The sequence below is a fragment of the Mirounga leonina genome, unplaced genomic scaffold, assembly GCF_011800145.1.
Source record: "Mirounga leonina isolate KUSES-001 unplaced genomic scaffold, KU_Mleo_1.0 Mir_91, whole genome shotgun sequence".
NCBI lineage: Eukaryota > Metazoa > Chordata > Mammalia > Carnivora > Phocidae > Mirounga > Mirounga leonina.
Genome location: NW_023270839.1, coordinates 40,030,930 through 40,046,995, shown reverse-complemented (window position 1 = coordinate 40,046,995; position 16,066 = coordinate 40,030,930). Strand labels below are relative to the sequence as shown.

The 16,066-nt window shown below is 48.9% G+C and overlaps 1 protein-coding gene across 1 annotated transcript in view; it reads right to left on the bottom strand.

The window, feature by feature from the left end:
* Nucleotides 1-16,066, bottom strand: part of SLC24A1 (solute carrier family 24 member 1) — a 39,500-nt gene that overhangs the window by 5,229 nt on the left and 18,205 nt on the right. Inside the window, exons 3-7 of the mRNA XM_034994074.1 lie at nt 9,893-9,946; nt 8,451-8,571; nt 4,725-4,802; nt 3,535-3,629; nt 4-160 (exon numbers count right to left, since the gene is read on the bottom strand). Coding sequence (XP_034849965.1) covers nt 4-160; nt 3,535-3,629; nt 4,725-4,802; nt 8,451-8,571; nt 9,893-9,946 — 505 coding nt within the window. The remainder of the gene's footprint in view (nt 1-3; nt 161-3,534; nt 3,630-4,724; nt 4,803-8,450; nt 8,572-9,892; nt 9,947-16,066) is intronic.

Sequence of the window (16,066 nt, the reverse complement as noted above, 5' to 3'; positions counted from 1 at the left end):
CACCTTCATCTTCACCTCCTTCTCCTTCTGCTTCAATTTCACCTTCACCTTCCAGTTGAGTTTCACCTCCACCTTGTTGTCCATTTTCACCTCTATCAGGAGTTTCAGCCTCTTCACCTATCACGTCACCTGTGCTCTCAGCTCCAGGCACATCTCCTTCCTGCAATCCAAAGGCAACAGATAGTGTGTAATAACTGCTCTGCTTGATTTCCTTCCCAGTTCTTCCCCATTTTTGTTGTTGTTGTTCTCAGAATGGATCTAAAAACTTGAATATGAGGAGAAAACTAGTACAGTCATTCAGTAAAATTCCCTTCCCAACATTCCCACCTGGTGGTTGTCCTGTCTTTATCTGATCATTTTCAGGGGTGGAAAACTCACCACCTCTGGTGGCTTCTGCATCTTGACAACTCTGATTAAAGTCCAGATTTATAACAAGGTTCTACCCTCTGTGTATAGGTTGGCTCTTTGGAGGTCCTTCCATCTTTCCATGCTATGGCCTGGAGCCTCCTCCCCATGTTGGTGAACTCACTCTAGTTAAGTTTATACCCCGTGAGGAAGCTTCAAAAACTGAACACAGAACACCACACAGAGTGGAATAGGACTATCACCTCCCTTTCTTAGATACCTGCTCCCATTAATGTTGCCTAATATGGCATATCTTTTGGTGGCTACATTGCTGAGTCTACTAAAACTCCTAAATTGTCATATTACCTTATATGTATAAAATGATGATGATAATACCTACTTTCTGGGGGGGTTTTATGTGCCAGGCACTATGCTAAGTGGCTTAAATAATAATAGCACTTAGTGTGTTTCATGAGTCAATTAATTTATGATATAGACAGAATTAAGCCCATCTAACAGATGGAGAAACTAGGGTACAGAGTAGTTAAATAACTTGCCCATGGTTCACACACTTAGTAAGCGATAAAGTTGGGCTTTGTAATATGGATAGTCCAACTCTCAGCCTCTTAACCACCAAGCCACCCTGCTTTGCAATTGCCAAGGCTGAATGAGATCTTTGGTTCTCAAAGCTGCGTAGCTTGGGGAGCTTAGTAGAAATACTGTTTGCAAAATAAATTAATAAAATCAAAGAAATACAGATGTCTGAGCCCCACCTGGACCAACTGAATTAGAATCTCTGTGATGAGAAGCCAGGAATCTATTCTAACATGCTCACAAGGGCTCCTAATACATCTGCTTGCAGACCACTGTTTGGGCACCAGGGACTGACTCCATATGTAATCTAAAAGCCACTGATTCTGAGTGTCCACAGATCAGGCACCCAACTACCCTATAACAACATGCCTGGCCAGTCCCTTGAGCAAATGACTTGGGCTGTGTGCCCATGGAGTATGTCATCTGTAACAAATTTCATGACACAGGCAACCTCCAAGGGATGCTCAGTGAGTCTCAACTCCGCTGCATATTAAAATCACCCGGAGGCTTTAAAAACATTCATGCCCAAGGATCCACCCCAGATACTCTAACTTAATTGGTTGAGGGTGAGGTCTGGGCATTGATTAAAGTTCCTCAAATTATTCTAATATGCAGGGCGCCTGGGTGGCTCAGTTGGTTAAGCGACTGCCTTCGGCTCAGGTCATGATCCTGGAGTCCCGGGATCGAGTCCCGCATCGGGCTCCCTGCTCAGTGGAGAGCCTGCTTCTGCCTCTCTCTGCCTGCCTCTCTGCCTACTTGTGCTTTCTCTCTGTGTGTCAAATAAATAAATAAATAAATAAAATCTAAAAAAAAAAAATTATTCTAATATGCAACCCGAGTTGTACACCCCTGATGTAGTAGTCAAAAATTAATATTCATGAGGCCTGTGCTTTGAATCGGAAACAAACAATGAGAAGATTTTAGTCTGAAATAATTCCTGCCCTCCCTCCCCCAAACCCATTGGGAGAGAAGGCTTCCTGGAGGAGATGACAAGTCATTTAAATCCACAGGTATGGGAGTGTCTGCCCAGCCTGCACCCTTTTCTCTAAGAACTGTCACACCTAACACCCTCTGAACGGGTGGCTCTTTTTTTCCATGTTGGAGTCAAAGCACCCCACCACTCCCTGCCATAGCTGATTGGACACAGGTTGGATCCCTGACCTGGGACCTAGTTTGAAGAGATTCTCTTCTGAGACTGGGAGCCAGTCATTGGTTGATCCCCCTATGGACTGGAGGCCCCATGTCGGGGTTTAGGGTTGTGTGTGCCCATAAGAAAGCAAATGAAGCCAGGCTGCCAGATGAAGCTGAGTGATAAAGCCTGCACACAGAGAAAAGGACCTAAGGGAGAGCAAGACAGAGAGTGAGAAGCCACTAGGGTGACAGATATCTGCTCAGGCCTAGGTGCAGTTCTTTGTGAGACTGATCTTGCCCTGGGATTCCAGGAGATACCTCTGTATCCTCTTAATCCCTTTCACTCGGCTGTAATGGGTCTACTCAGGACATTCATGATACCATCAAGATGTCTTAGACACTAAACCCAAAGTTGCTGGCTTAAGGACGAGATATAATTGACTGTGTCAAACAGAAAAAAACAGGGATGGAACTTGTAAACTAAATGCTTATTTACTGTCATTACTCAACCCTTACTGACCACCGTTGTGCATGCAGGCATTACATCTCTCTCTGTGGGAGAGACAGACAACTCAGACGTGCATCCTGCCCTCAGGAACCTCACCACCTAGCAGGAGAACTAAGAGAGACTCCTAAATAGAGTAAGGGGAAGGCAGTGATAGGAGCCCTGAGACAGGGACCAAGTACAACGGGCATTCATTCATTAGAGGGGGGTGGGGGGGTCAGGGAAACTCGATGGGCACGGGGGCATGAAGAGTGGCCTGGAAAGGTGGGTGAGAGGGATATGAAGGCAGAGGGGAAAGGTTATCCTGAAGGGGAGGAAACCAAGGCCTGCAGGGAGAAAAACAGAGACCAGGAGCCCGGTTTGGCTGGAGCGTGGTGGAAGAAGAGGCTGTGTGGCCGTAAAGACAGCGGTGGCAGGACTCTGGAAGCCCTGTAGACAAACCTCAGGGGTTCCAAGGCATGTATCCAGCAACCCTCCCCTCTGCATGTCTTACTGCCCCCTAGTCTCTGACAGACCCCCTGACAGTTACTCCTTTTTTAAAAAAAAGATTTTATTTATGTATTTGAGAGAGAGAGAGCACAAGTGGGGTGAGGGTCCGAGGGAGAAGCAGACTCCCGGCTGAGCAGGGAGCCCGATGCGGGACTTGACCCCGGGACTCCAGGATCATGACGCTTAATGACTGAGCCACCCAGGCGCCCCCTGACAGTTACTCCTTATGTTTTTACAGCATGTGACAGTTCACAACACAGTCTCATATATAATATGTCACTCATACTGAGGTGTTAATGTGAATTAACTGGCCCCATGAGGTACGTGATCTTCACAGAAAGGGCCATGCTTACCTCAGAGGAATGAACCTCAAATAGCATTTCAGACCTTCAAGAAGGAAGGATTTGGGGCCAGCAAGTCCTTCCCTGGGCCTCTTAAATTTCCCCACCTAGAAAGAGGTTGGTGCCTACCTGACCGCTGGGATCCTCCTCCTCCTGATCTCCCTTGACATCTGGATCGGGGGCTGGCGTGACTGTGACCGCAGGAAGCTGGGCTGGCCCCTCCTCTTTAAAGGATAAACATGGAATACGTCAGAAAAGTGTGCCCGGTTCCAAGGGCGATTGCCAGAGGCTAGTGTGAGGGGCTCTGGGGCTATGGCCCTTTTCCACCTCGGCTTCTCAGAAAGTTTGGGGAATTTCTTGTCGAAAGGAAAAGTAACGTGATGTGATTGATATGAGCTGTTATTGCCCCGTCCACAGACACAGCTGCGGATAAGAGGACAACTGGGAGTGGCCATCCTTGCTCCCCCTGTATTCACAAGCATTTCATCCTATGAGCAGCTTGGGCAACAGAGACCAGAAAGACAGCAAAGCCCCCACCCTCAAGGTCTGACCCTTCCCCCTACCACCTACACAGAAAGGGTCCTGGTGACTTCAAAGGCAGCAGCTTGGACGCCTTGAAATAGTATTGCAGGGAAGAGAGACTCGGAAAGCCTGGAACACTGGGTTTAGGAAGAGGCCCTCTCACTTCTTGGCTCTGCGGCTTTAGGTAAGTCACTCGACCTCTCAGCTGGGGTTTCCTTGTCTGTAGAATGGGGAGAATGGCTACTGCTCTCCCTCCCTCCAGGGGTTGCTGAGTGCATTAGGCAGGCCTGGTTTGCTGTGCAGTGCTCACAGGCCAGTAGCTCTCTTACTCCCTCCATCCCAGCTGCCAGAGGGATGCTGCACTTCTCTATCACTGGACCCCTGGTGTCCTTCCCTCCTGGTGTTGCTGATCTCAGACCAATTCCTAACAGCACTGTCCTTGTGTAGAAGTGACAGGAAGAAGAAATAGAGGCCAATAGAGTCTCCTCTGGGATGAGATTTAGTGAAAAAGAAGCGGGACTTCAAACACACACACACACACACACACACACACACCCCCACCCGGGTTGGCCGGCCTGCCCCATCAGAGCAGAGTGTGCAGGGAGCTGTCCAGGGCCTCCTTCGGGCCCCAGCCCCGGCAAAAAGGGAAGACGCTGTAAGGAGGAGGCCGGCATGCGGCACCAGATCATCGCTCCAGCTGACTGGCTCCGAGAGGCCAGGAGGCAGGCCTCAGCCCCTGACCCACAGGAGGGAGGAAGGTGGTAGGAGGAAACCCAGCAGTCTCATCATCCTCTCACCTGGTTTGTTCTCTGCGTTAGCGTGAAGCTTGGCTTTGGCCTCCTGACTCAAGCTCTCCTTGTCTTTGGAGGGGCGGGCTGCAAATGAGAAAGGGAACACATCTCACCTGGGACCCTGCAGTTAGGCTGGTCAGCTTCAGAACAGCTGAAGTGGGTGGGAGGAGGCTGGCCTGGGAGTTGTGGTCTGGATGCTGGTCCTACTAGGCTTGTTCATGCTGCCCATTTCCCAAACTTTCACCTTAAATCCCCTGCATCATTACTAACTGGCTGTGACCTTAGGCAAGTCACTTCCTCTCTCTAAACCTACTTCCTTTCTGGTAAAACGACATGGTTGGACCTGGAGGCAACAAATAGGATTTATTTCCTTCATGAGTTCAAGTGATGGCTGCTGGAGTGCTAGATTGAGGAGGATTCTGATCCAAGGTTGGTAGGAGGAGGTGCCATGACTGATCAGTGATGTCTGCAATGAGCAGGGAATGGACAAAAAATGGCAGGGAGACATTTTTGCCATCCGTGAACTAGATTATCTGTTTGGTCCTTAGCAGCTCACTTTCTGTGAATCTACCAGAAGCTCTGCTGTATAGCTCCAGGAGCACTCCCGGTGGCCATGTTCATGAGGCCTCCTTCTCTGGCCAGAAAGGGGAAATAGCTGACCACCAAGCTCCCTGCCCCACCCTTTCTGACCCCAGGTACCTGGAGCCCAAGCAGGGCCTCCTTCCACGTCGCCGTGTACACACTTTGCCAGAAGCCTACAGAGCACTGTATGCGCAATTGAGCTGCTCTGACAGCGAAGCAAGAAAAATGAGGAGGGCAATCTCTTTCAAAACGTGCTTTACGTGGTAATTCAAGGCAGAGGCACAGAGACTGAGGTGCAGGGGCTCATCAGGGTCCTCCTCACGGCTGTGTGGCCCCGGAGGGTGAGGACAATGGCACAAGTGATAAAACGTGGGCTGTGGAATATATTCTGGAGCCCAGGCTGGTTCTCTCCTGTGAGCACGGGGTGACCTTGGGAAGCCTGCATACCCTCTCTAAGCCTTCGTGTCCCCCTCCAAAAAGGCAACGTCATGATACACACAGAGCACTGATGTGGGGGTCCATGAGACAAAATAAATAAGAATGCTTTAACTGGTACCATTAAATCTTGCTAGGTTAGCTGGGATTCTGGAGCCAGAATAGTGGGTTTGAATCCTAGTGCTGCCACTTGCTAGCCAAGGACCTAGCCCACTGATTCCTTAACCTCTCTGTACCTCAGATTCTTCATCTGTAAAATCTTACAGGGTTGTTAAAGGAATAAGTAAATATATCCATGAATGTGCTTAAAACAGGGTCTGGCACCTAGAAAGCATTACATAAGCATGCGCTACAACAAGGATGAAGTGAGTAGTTGAGAGCAGTTGTCCCACCCAGGAAGCAACTCTGTAGGGGCCCAGCACTCCAGAGGGTTCGAGTTAAAAGGGACCCTGGAGATCCTCTGGTTTATGACACAGACAGACTGAGAAGGTACAACACGGAAAACTGCGGGGACCAAACGCTGCCTGGGTCCAGGACGGGCAAGAAATATAAACAGGTCTGAATTTCCTCCTTTCAGCCTGTCTCCTAAACTCTCAGAGTTGGTTCAGCTGCAGCCGCTTCTGGCAAGAGGCTCCATCCTGCAGAGCCACCCCTCGGGCACGTGAGGCCCTTCGAAGTGTCCTGGTGGGCCAGCCCCACAGGTCCGAGTCAGGGCCCAGAGCCGAGAGGTCAGAAAGTGGGCCCTCCACTGCCTCCTTCATCCACACAACTTCAGTGCCCCCTTGGCACGGATGGAGCATTGCAGTCTTCTGTGGGGCAACACGAGTTGCTGTTATCACAGGAAAGTTCCGCAGCTTCCAGGGCTGGCACTGAGACCATCGGCTGACTGTGGGCTGGAGGGGCTGGCAAGGAAAACCAAGTCCCCCTGTTTCCTTTGGACCCCCCTCGCACACCCTAACCTCTCATTTCCCACGACACTGAGGAAAGCAGGTCAGCTGCAGGGCCTCTTTCTGGTCCCCTCTCCCTCTCTCTCATGCATACACACACATCCAAGTGAAATCACCGTAAAAGGCATAGGGTCCTGGAGAAGAGAAGCCCTTTCACAGGGCAGGGGAGAGTTCAGACCACACACAGGCTCTATGGAAAGAGCCAGAACACCTGGAAAGGGTGGAAACATCTGGAGAGCCATTTGGAACCAGCAGATGGAAACACAAATGTGTATCTGGAAAGTCTTGGGAACAAAGGCCTTTGTCATTGCTTGGCAAGGTCCCAGTGCCTCCTGGATGGGGCCTCGGGGTGTAGAATCAGAGTTGCCTCTCCGAGCAGGACTTCATCTCAGAGCCCAGAGCGTATCAGCAGTCACCGGCCACGGGGCCCTTTCCGTGGCCACATGTGCCCACGATGTACGAAGCTCGCTTGTCCTCCTGGGGCTGTGCCTGTCGCTGGCTCACCCAGCGTTCATTTCCTCTCATGGCCTCTCTGCTCTCAGTGCAGCTGGATCATCTCCTACTTAGTATCAATCTCCTCTGACCTGGGCCTGGCCCGGCCATCACATAATCCTGTTAGGACAAGTAGGTCAGCTGCTGGTCACAGAATTGGCCCAGGCAGGGGGGCCTGCGGTCCTATACAGGAGAAGATCTTTATCTTCAGGACTTTGCCAACCCAGGGACGGAGCTTCCTTCAGTGCCCCAGGCCAGGCATGCCCCCAGCAGCAATCAGCCACAGGCTGCCAGGTGCAGCAAACTCCACTCTCAAAACTCCAGGGGCACTGATACTTGGGGGTGGCCTCTCTCAATGTCTGCCGAGGCTCAACTGAGGATTTTCGGAGGAAGATTAGATCATCTCGTCTTTGTCTCTGTTTTTCCCAGCCCAATACCCTTTTAAATACCCAAAAACCCAATACTGTATCTGCAGGGCCTGAGGAAATTCTGAGCTCCCCCACCCCAAGATTTGTCCCTGAGCCAGAAATGTAAGTCCAGGTGCTTCCTGATGCTCACGAGTCAGTCTCCGGTGTCCTATTCAGCTCAGCCCTCTGGGGAAAGGGGCCAGAAGGCAGGACTTGGTAAGACGGATGGTGAGAAGCTCAGCTACTCCCATCACTTGTCCAGTTAGACATCAGGCCCCACTTTACTTTGGCCCCCTACCACCCCCAGAAGAGGTCCTGGCAGCTCCTTCGCGGTTCCTGGCTGGAGACGGGGTTAGCAGTTTTCGTAGGACTCCAGAGCTCAACACAGAGCACAGGGAGGTACCATTCAGAGCTTCTGGGCCGTGGGGCCCTATAGGAGGTACCCCCAGCAGTGGCCCTGACCAGTCAGCCTGTGCCAAGCTGCCTGGCTGGAGATGCTGTGGGATACTGGAGCCAACCTGTGGGTGGTGGGCTTCGTAGGGAAGTCACTGAGGGCAACCCCAACATAGACCAGAGCAGGGCACACAGCACTCAGGGCCCCGCTAACTACAGGTGAACTCTTTTACAGGAGGGGACCCGGAGACAGGGAAGTCGTGGGATGTGGATACCTAAGGACCTTAGCTCCTGTTGAGTCCTATGCCTTCTCTCTGCCCTGTCTCCCAGACTGTTGGCCTCACACCCCAGCTCTCCTGTGCTCTCGATTCCCCGCTCTGCCCTCATCCTCCCCTTTGCAGGCCCCTGTTCTTGTCCAGCCGCAGGAGGAAAGGAGTAGACAGGGGAGCGCGCAGGTCTGGGGAGGCCTTGCTTACCTTCTCCCAGAGGGTCCAGGCTGTGGAGCATGAGCTGGTAGATGGTGCTGCGAATGGTGCTGTTGTGCAGAGAGGCCGAGCTGCTCCCTCGGGTCAGCACCGCGGGGAGCACTGCTGGGAGCTGAGCGGGGAGAGCCGCACAGGCCTCAGTGGGCCCCTGCCCAAGCCAGGGGAAGAGCCGCACGAGGACCTCACTAACCCTGCTCCCCTCCCTTGGAAGGCAGAACAAAGCACAGGAGCCTGACCCTGGCCTCCCCTCTCCCTTCACCTCCATCAGGAGCATTATATCAGCCTCCCCCCACTCTTCCATGACTGGCTAATTCTACGTACGGAATAATCCCCCCAAGGTCTCAACAGGGAGCAGACAATGTGTACAAAGCATAACACATTACCTAGGGTTTGTCCTTCCCTGAAAATACACTCTCACAGAAACACGCACTCACCCACACACCACATGCACAGACCCACTGTGCGTGGGTACGCTTTACGGTCCACAAAGCATCATCACGCTTTATCATTGCCCCAGCCCCAGATAAGCAAGGCTGGGATCCCCTTCTACAGAAAAGGAAATGAAAACTGAGCGAGGCTAGGTGCCTTATCCAAGGTAAGTGAAAGACTCAAAACTAGCGCTCAGGACCTTGGATTCCCAGTTCCCTTCCCTTTTTTCCTACACACAGATACTTCAAGAGACCCTCATAGGCACACACATACTCACATCTATATGTGCAGATACGCAGATGTGACACACATAGAAATATCATCTGATTTACAAAGGAACATCCAAGACAGACCAACACTTGCTCAGTCCCTCCCTCCCTCCCCCCACGCCCCATCCCCCATCCCTCTGGAGTTGAACTCTTCTGCCATCTAGTGCTGTAGTAACACGGTACTTCACAACATGCCTAGGGATTTTCTTTGGATGAGGACGATGTCATTCAGGCCCCAGCCTCTCCTCTCTAACGTTCCCATAATTCTTCCCAAATATCCCACCGGCAAAAGGCAGCTAAGATACAGTTTTTCAGAAACCTCAGTCTCCCCTGCTCCCAGTGCCCCTCCTGTGTTTCTCTTATTTCTGGAGCATTCCAAAAGCCACAGGTACTTAGGCTTTTAGATCAATTCTAAGAGTTGGGGCTTGAGTTCAGCTAGTGCCCAGTCATTTTACAGATGCAAAACTCGCACAGCAAGCTAGCGGCAGGGCAAGCAGTGACGTTCTGGATTTAACTCCCAAAGAAGCACCTCTTCCAAGGTCACCTTGGAGGTGACAGTCCCTCTGGCAAAGGAGCTGGCTCCTTCACTGGTTCATCCTGGGAGCACTCCCAGGAGCTTCCCAAGCCTGAACCCCGCCCAGGATCCCCAGCATCAGGGCCGCAGTGCCTCAGGTCTATGGCTGTCCTCCGAGACCCTGCAGTGTCCCTGCTGGGCAGACTCCACATGGCACCCACCTTTAGCTTCGTGTTTTCCTGTAGCTCATCCACCGCAGCTGCCCCATTGCCTGGCTGCAAACAGGGACAGGAATCACGAGATGTTTGGAGAGACCCTTACTCTCCCTCTCTACTTCCCTTTCTCTCCGGGGAACCCTCAGGTGGGAACACAGAAACACACCCAAAGATAACCTGCTCTCAGAAGATGTTTTACCATGTCCAAACCCCAGCCTGGCCTTTCACGGTCTGGCTTCCCTCTGCACACTGTAGGCCCAGTCAAATGTGTCCACTGTCTACAGTCCAGTAACACCAACTGTCTTTTAGTCCCTCTTTACCCACTTTGAAAACCTCATCACGGGGCCCCTCCTTCCATGCTTGGCACCCTCCTTCCCTCACTCCCAATATTTCAGGTCTCCATTTACACGTCACCTTCCTCTGGGGAGCTAAGGTGTTGTCTCATTCTCTTTTATAGATTTCTGTTCTTTTCCTCCGTAGCGCTTTCCTCAATTTATTTGTGTGTTAACAAACATTGCTAACATTGTTAACAAACATACAAATAAATTAACTGGCCCCTAGCGTCTTGAAGGCAGATTGCCTACTTCATTTGCCGCTGTGTGTCTAGCACAAAAACACTCTTGGGCACTTCACAAGATTCAATAAATATTTGTTGAATGAGGCATGAATGAACTGTCCTCTAACTGTCCCCAATCCATTCCAACTGCTGGACCCTTGTTCACGACTCTTCTCTCGGCTTAAAATGCCTTCTCCATTCCTCTATGTCTACCAGTTTTTCAGAAAATTCAGGGTGAATTCTTCTACAAAGCTTTCCTGAATGACCCCTTCTACTCCCACCCTCACTCCAGCTCCCTATGATACCTCTCTCCTCAAAAGCTGTATAACAACAGTGAGCACACTTTTTTGTTACCAAAATCTGGCTCTATGATCAAGTAAGCACTCAGGTCCTGGGGAAAGCTGCAGGGCAGCCAGCTGGGAAATGAGACAGCCCTAGAAGAATCTAAGATGAAGAATCATTAAACCCACAGTACTTATTGTCTGGACCACTGGCCTTCTACCTTGCATTTACTGCTTTATAGTGCCATTTGAACTTTTAAAAGAATCATTTTTTAACTTTTGACCTATGTCAGTTATTTACCCAGCTAGACGCAATTTTTTTTGAACTTTCAATACAGTCATCTCTGTTCCCCTAACCTGCAGCACATTTCTTGTACATAGTAGGTGCTCACTAAAGGTGAGCTGAACGAGTAGCTATTCCTAAGTAGCTTCTAGTGCTATCTTCAGGCAACATGGTCACCAATAGTTGCCCCCCCAAAACTGTCTTCACCTCCCCACTCTGGCCTCTGTGGCCAGAACTAGAACTGGACGTTCTATACTCTGTCTCTGTTTCAACTCAGAAAATAAAGAAAATAGTGCCTGAGCCAGGGCTCCTCACCCTCCCATCCACCCAATTTGTTCATTCATTCAGTTCTTATTTCCCCGAGCACCTGCTGTTTATAGGTCAGTGTGCTAGTGCTGTTGGGATACAAAGATGTTGCGGACACGTGTTCTATGTCCAGAAAGGAATTGGAACCAATGCTGACAAAGCAGAACGTGGTTCAAGAAATGGAAAGCGTAGATGAAGGTGTAGTGGTGGGAGAGACAAGAAGGCTTCCTGAAGTAGGTAGAATTTGAGTAAGCTTTGAAGGATGGGGGAGGTTTGAAAGCTGGACGTAGATTGCTGAATGAATTAAATAAACAGATGGATGAACCAATGAATATGCAAATGAATGAAATAGAGCAGAAATAACCCATCTGCATATGAAGGGAACACTGCTGATTTTGTGAACAAATCCCCCGACTCTTTCATGACACTTGGGTAAGTTTACTGGCATACTGGAGGCTTTGGCACCAACCCCTGCTGGCCCAGCCATCTCACGTTTATCATGTCCAACCCTAACCCATTGAGTTTCTGGAGGCAAAAAACTGTGAGGAGCCAGGCTGCCCTTTGGGGTAGCTAGTTCTGTCCACAGAGGGGCAGGAGAGATTGACTTTTGCCCCGTGATGCACATGCCTAATGATTTTTCTGCTATCAGATGTACTCAAGCCAAAATATTTCTCTGAGTTCATCATTCTTTGCACCCATCAGTATCTTCTGAGTTCAGCATGTACTTCTAATTTTCTGAAGCCCTTCACATTCGCTTTCTCATCCAAGACTACTAACTCCATGAAGCAGACAAGGTTAGTATTATTACTGCTCTTTGATAGATGAGAAAACAGAGATACAGAAAGAGTGTGTCACTTGCCCACACTCACAAAGACAGTGTCAGAACTCTGATCTCCTGATCCCCATTAGATGTTGTTGTTGTTATTGTTGTTGTTTACTAACTCATTTCTTTTCCCAAGCATAAATAAGGTAATGAGGTAAAATCTCTATTCCCTAGTGGCTCTGTTTTAAATTATTGACATTTTAGGTAAATGGACATGAATGTTCATCTCCATTTAGATGTGGATGATGGGTCTGTTATGGGTAGCAGTCCTGGCAAGTAGGTGCTTTCAGAATATGCCCTTAGTACCAACACATTTCACATCCACCTCTGACCCCAATCCATTGCCCCTCCTCTTTCTTCAACCTCATCACCCCACCTTCTCCTTCTCCTCATGAAAATTAGCAAAGGGGCTGAGGAAACCAAAGAGGATGTTTTCCTGCCAGCCAAAGCCCCCAGCACCTGTGATGTATCTTGCTGAGGTTGAGCAGTGGGATCCCTTGTAGCCATTCATGGGAACCTGTGATGGCAAATATGGCAGTCCCTCAGGGGGCTCCCCCTCCTGACTTCCAGTTTCTATCTCCCATTGATGTAGCAGTTAATCACTGACCTATCGCCTTCTAGACCATCCATGACACATTTCCTGAACCACATATTTTAGTGTGTGTTTTTTTTTAGCATTCATTTAACAAATATTTACTGAATCCCTGGTCTGAGTCCTGCCTTCACCCAGGTTATACTCTAGTAGGGGGCTCTTCACACTAGCCCTTTCCTGAGTACAGTCTTGCACTCTGATCCACTCATTTGTCTAAGCTGGAAACCCAGAAGTCTACCTGAATTCCTCCCTCTCCTTCATAGCCCACATCCAATTAGAGGTCAGACCTAGTTCCTTTCTTTCTTTCTTTCTTTTTTTTTTTTAGATTTTTATTTATTTATTTGACAGAAAGAGAGACAGTGAGAGCAGGAACACAAGCAGGGGGAGTGGGAGAGGGAGGGAGAAGCAGGCTTCCCACCGAGCAGGGAGCCTGACGCGGGGCTCCATCCCAGGACCCTGGGATCATGACCTGAGCCGAAGGCAGACGCCCAACGACTGAGCCACCCAGGCGCCCCAGACCTAGTTTCTAAAAGTCCTCAAATTTCACCTCATCTCTCCATTCTCCCGCCTACAGTCCTGCAAAACCCCCCTGACTCCTGATTATTCCTCTTCTAGTTCATTCTCTATCCCTCAGCCAGAGTGATTTTCTAAACAAAGCACAAATCATGTCCCTCCCCCACACCCTAGGGGCTTACTATCCTCACAAGGGAGTCCAGACTCCTTACCTGAGCACCTATCAGCCTCCTCTTACCTCTAGTCCAGCACTGTCCAAGAGAAATAGAATGCAAGTCACACACGTAATTTTAACTATTTTAGTAGCCACATTTTTTAACGTAAAAGAAACACGTGAAATTAGTTTGAATAATATACTTTAACCCAATATACTAATTATAATTCAACATATAATTACTATAAAAATATCAATGAGCTATTTTGCCCTTTTTTTTCATACTAAGCCTCTGAAACCCACTGTATATTTTATTATTTATTTATTTATTTTTAAAGATTTTATTTATTTATTTGACAGAGAGATAGACAGAAGAGCACAAGCAGAGGGAGTGGCAGAGGGAGAGTGGAGAAGCAGGCTCTGCACTGAGCAGGGAACCCCATGCAGGACTCGATCCCAGGACCCTGAGATCATGACCTGACCCCAAGGCAGACGCTTAACCATCTGAGCCACCCAGGCGCCCCCCACTGTATATTTTATACTTACAGCATATCTCAGTTCAGATTAGCCCCATTTCAAGAGCTGAGTAGCTCCATGTAGGTAGTGGTCACCATACAGGACAGTGCAGCTATGATCTCATGGTGTCTCATTCCCTTGGCCTCTCCACAAGCCCAGGAGAGTTCTTACCCCTTCTTCAGTCAGCCACCCCCTGCTTGTTCTTCAAGATTCTGCTAAACATCGCCTCCCGGAGGAAGCCTTCCCTGACTCTGGTCTGCTGAGATGTCCACTCTCTGCAGTACTAAATCCCTTAGCGCTTTCCTATACCATTACACATCAATTTTATTTATCTGTCTTCCCCACTGAGGAGGATTTACCATGGAACCGGTGAAGCTTAATTTCCAAGGCCCATGTCTCCCCTACATAAACACTTTACAAGACCTTGTATTTGATTTTTGTACCAATAGTTTTATATTCTTTTTCTTAAAGAGTGTCAGGCCCCACAAAATCTGGATCAACTCCCACTCTGCTGAGACTGAGCTCATCCAGGACTTGGGACTGTGCCTTTTTTCTCATTGTAACCCCAGACCCTACACAGGCCTCATATAAAGGGATTCAATAAATGTTTGCTGAATGAATCAACACTGGAGTTCTTTAGGGCACAAACCTAGGGCCTCCCCCTCCCACCCCCACTCTCTCTCTCAACTGGTCCTCGATTTTAATTATCACACATTGTCAGTGATTCACAAATTTCTATTTCTAGCCCAGACCTTGATTGTGAGCTTTAGGCCCATGTAGGCAACTGCTTCCTGGACATACCCACCTGGAGGTGACATGGCCACACACACTCATCATTCCTGAGCGGAAAGTCTTGAGTCTCCCTAAACCTGTTCTTCCTTGGGTCTTCCCTTTTGCACTGGGTGGGACCACCATCTACCCTGCTGCTCAAGCCGAAAACCTGGCAGCATCCTTGACTTCTCCTGCTGTCTCACCCTCACATCCACTTCATCACCAGTCCAGATGATCCTGCCTTCAAAACGTCTCTTAAAGATATACCAGCTGGAGGCCCACAACAGCCTCCTAACTGGACTCCCTTGCACACCTACAGTTCCTTCTCTACACAGCAGTTAGGAGCGACCTTTTAAATATGGTTCCTCATCACTTTCTTCCCTGCTGAGCTTCAGTTAAAATCCAAACTCCGTATTTGACCCACAGGGCCCCACAGGGAGCCACCTCTCCAGCGTTATCTTGTTCTACTGTCCCCTTACTCACTGACCATATTGGCCTCCAATTCTTTATTCCAATGCACTGAGCTCCTTCTGGGCTCGGAGCCTTTGCAAATGCTGTTTCCTCTTCCAGAATTCTTCCCCATGGAGCATGGGGTGGTTTCTCTTCTCATTCTGCAGATCTCTATTTGGACCTTTCTCCCTCCAAGAGGCTTCTCCTGCTCTCCCTCACTAAAGGGGGCCCACCACCTCCAGTCCTTCTCCACCATATGCATGCTTATTTCCTTCACAGCACTTGTCACTCCCTGAAATTATCTTGTTTTTACTTATTTAGCATCCATATGCCCACTCCCCCACACTAAATAAGGTTAGTTTTATATTTCCAATTTATTCAGGGGGCAGAGCATCTAGAAATCATGCTGTTATTTGTAGAACACCATCAATATTTAATTTCATATTTAATCCCATCATACACACTATGAGAAAATATTACTGTGTGGCATAAATGCATGTAAAATCTCAATTACAGGTACACATGCATCCATGGAAACAACAAGCTATCGGACCAGGCATGATCAGGTGTTTGAGCTTTTCTGTTCATATTCGTTTGTTTCTTATTCATTCATTTTGTCATCTGCTAGCACCAACTAGCAGGTGAACACTAAAAATTATGAGGAAAAGAAGCCCTAAAATTGAGAATTCTACTCTTATCATCTTTTTCTGACAACTGGGAGGAAGCTAACTATCCAAGGGGTTAAAGGAGGGAACCCTGGGGCACCTGGCTGGCTCAGTCGTTAGAGCATGCAACTCTTGATCTCAGGGTTGTTAGTTCAAGCCCCATGAGGGGTGAGGAGCCTACTTAAAAAAATAAAAATAAAATGAAAATGTGTGAATATTACCTAGAAAGAAAGAAAGAAAGAAAGAAAGAAAGAAAGAAAGAAAGAAAGA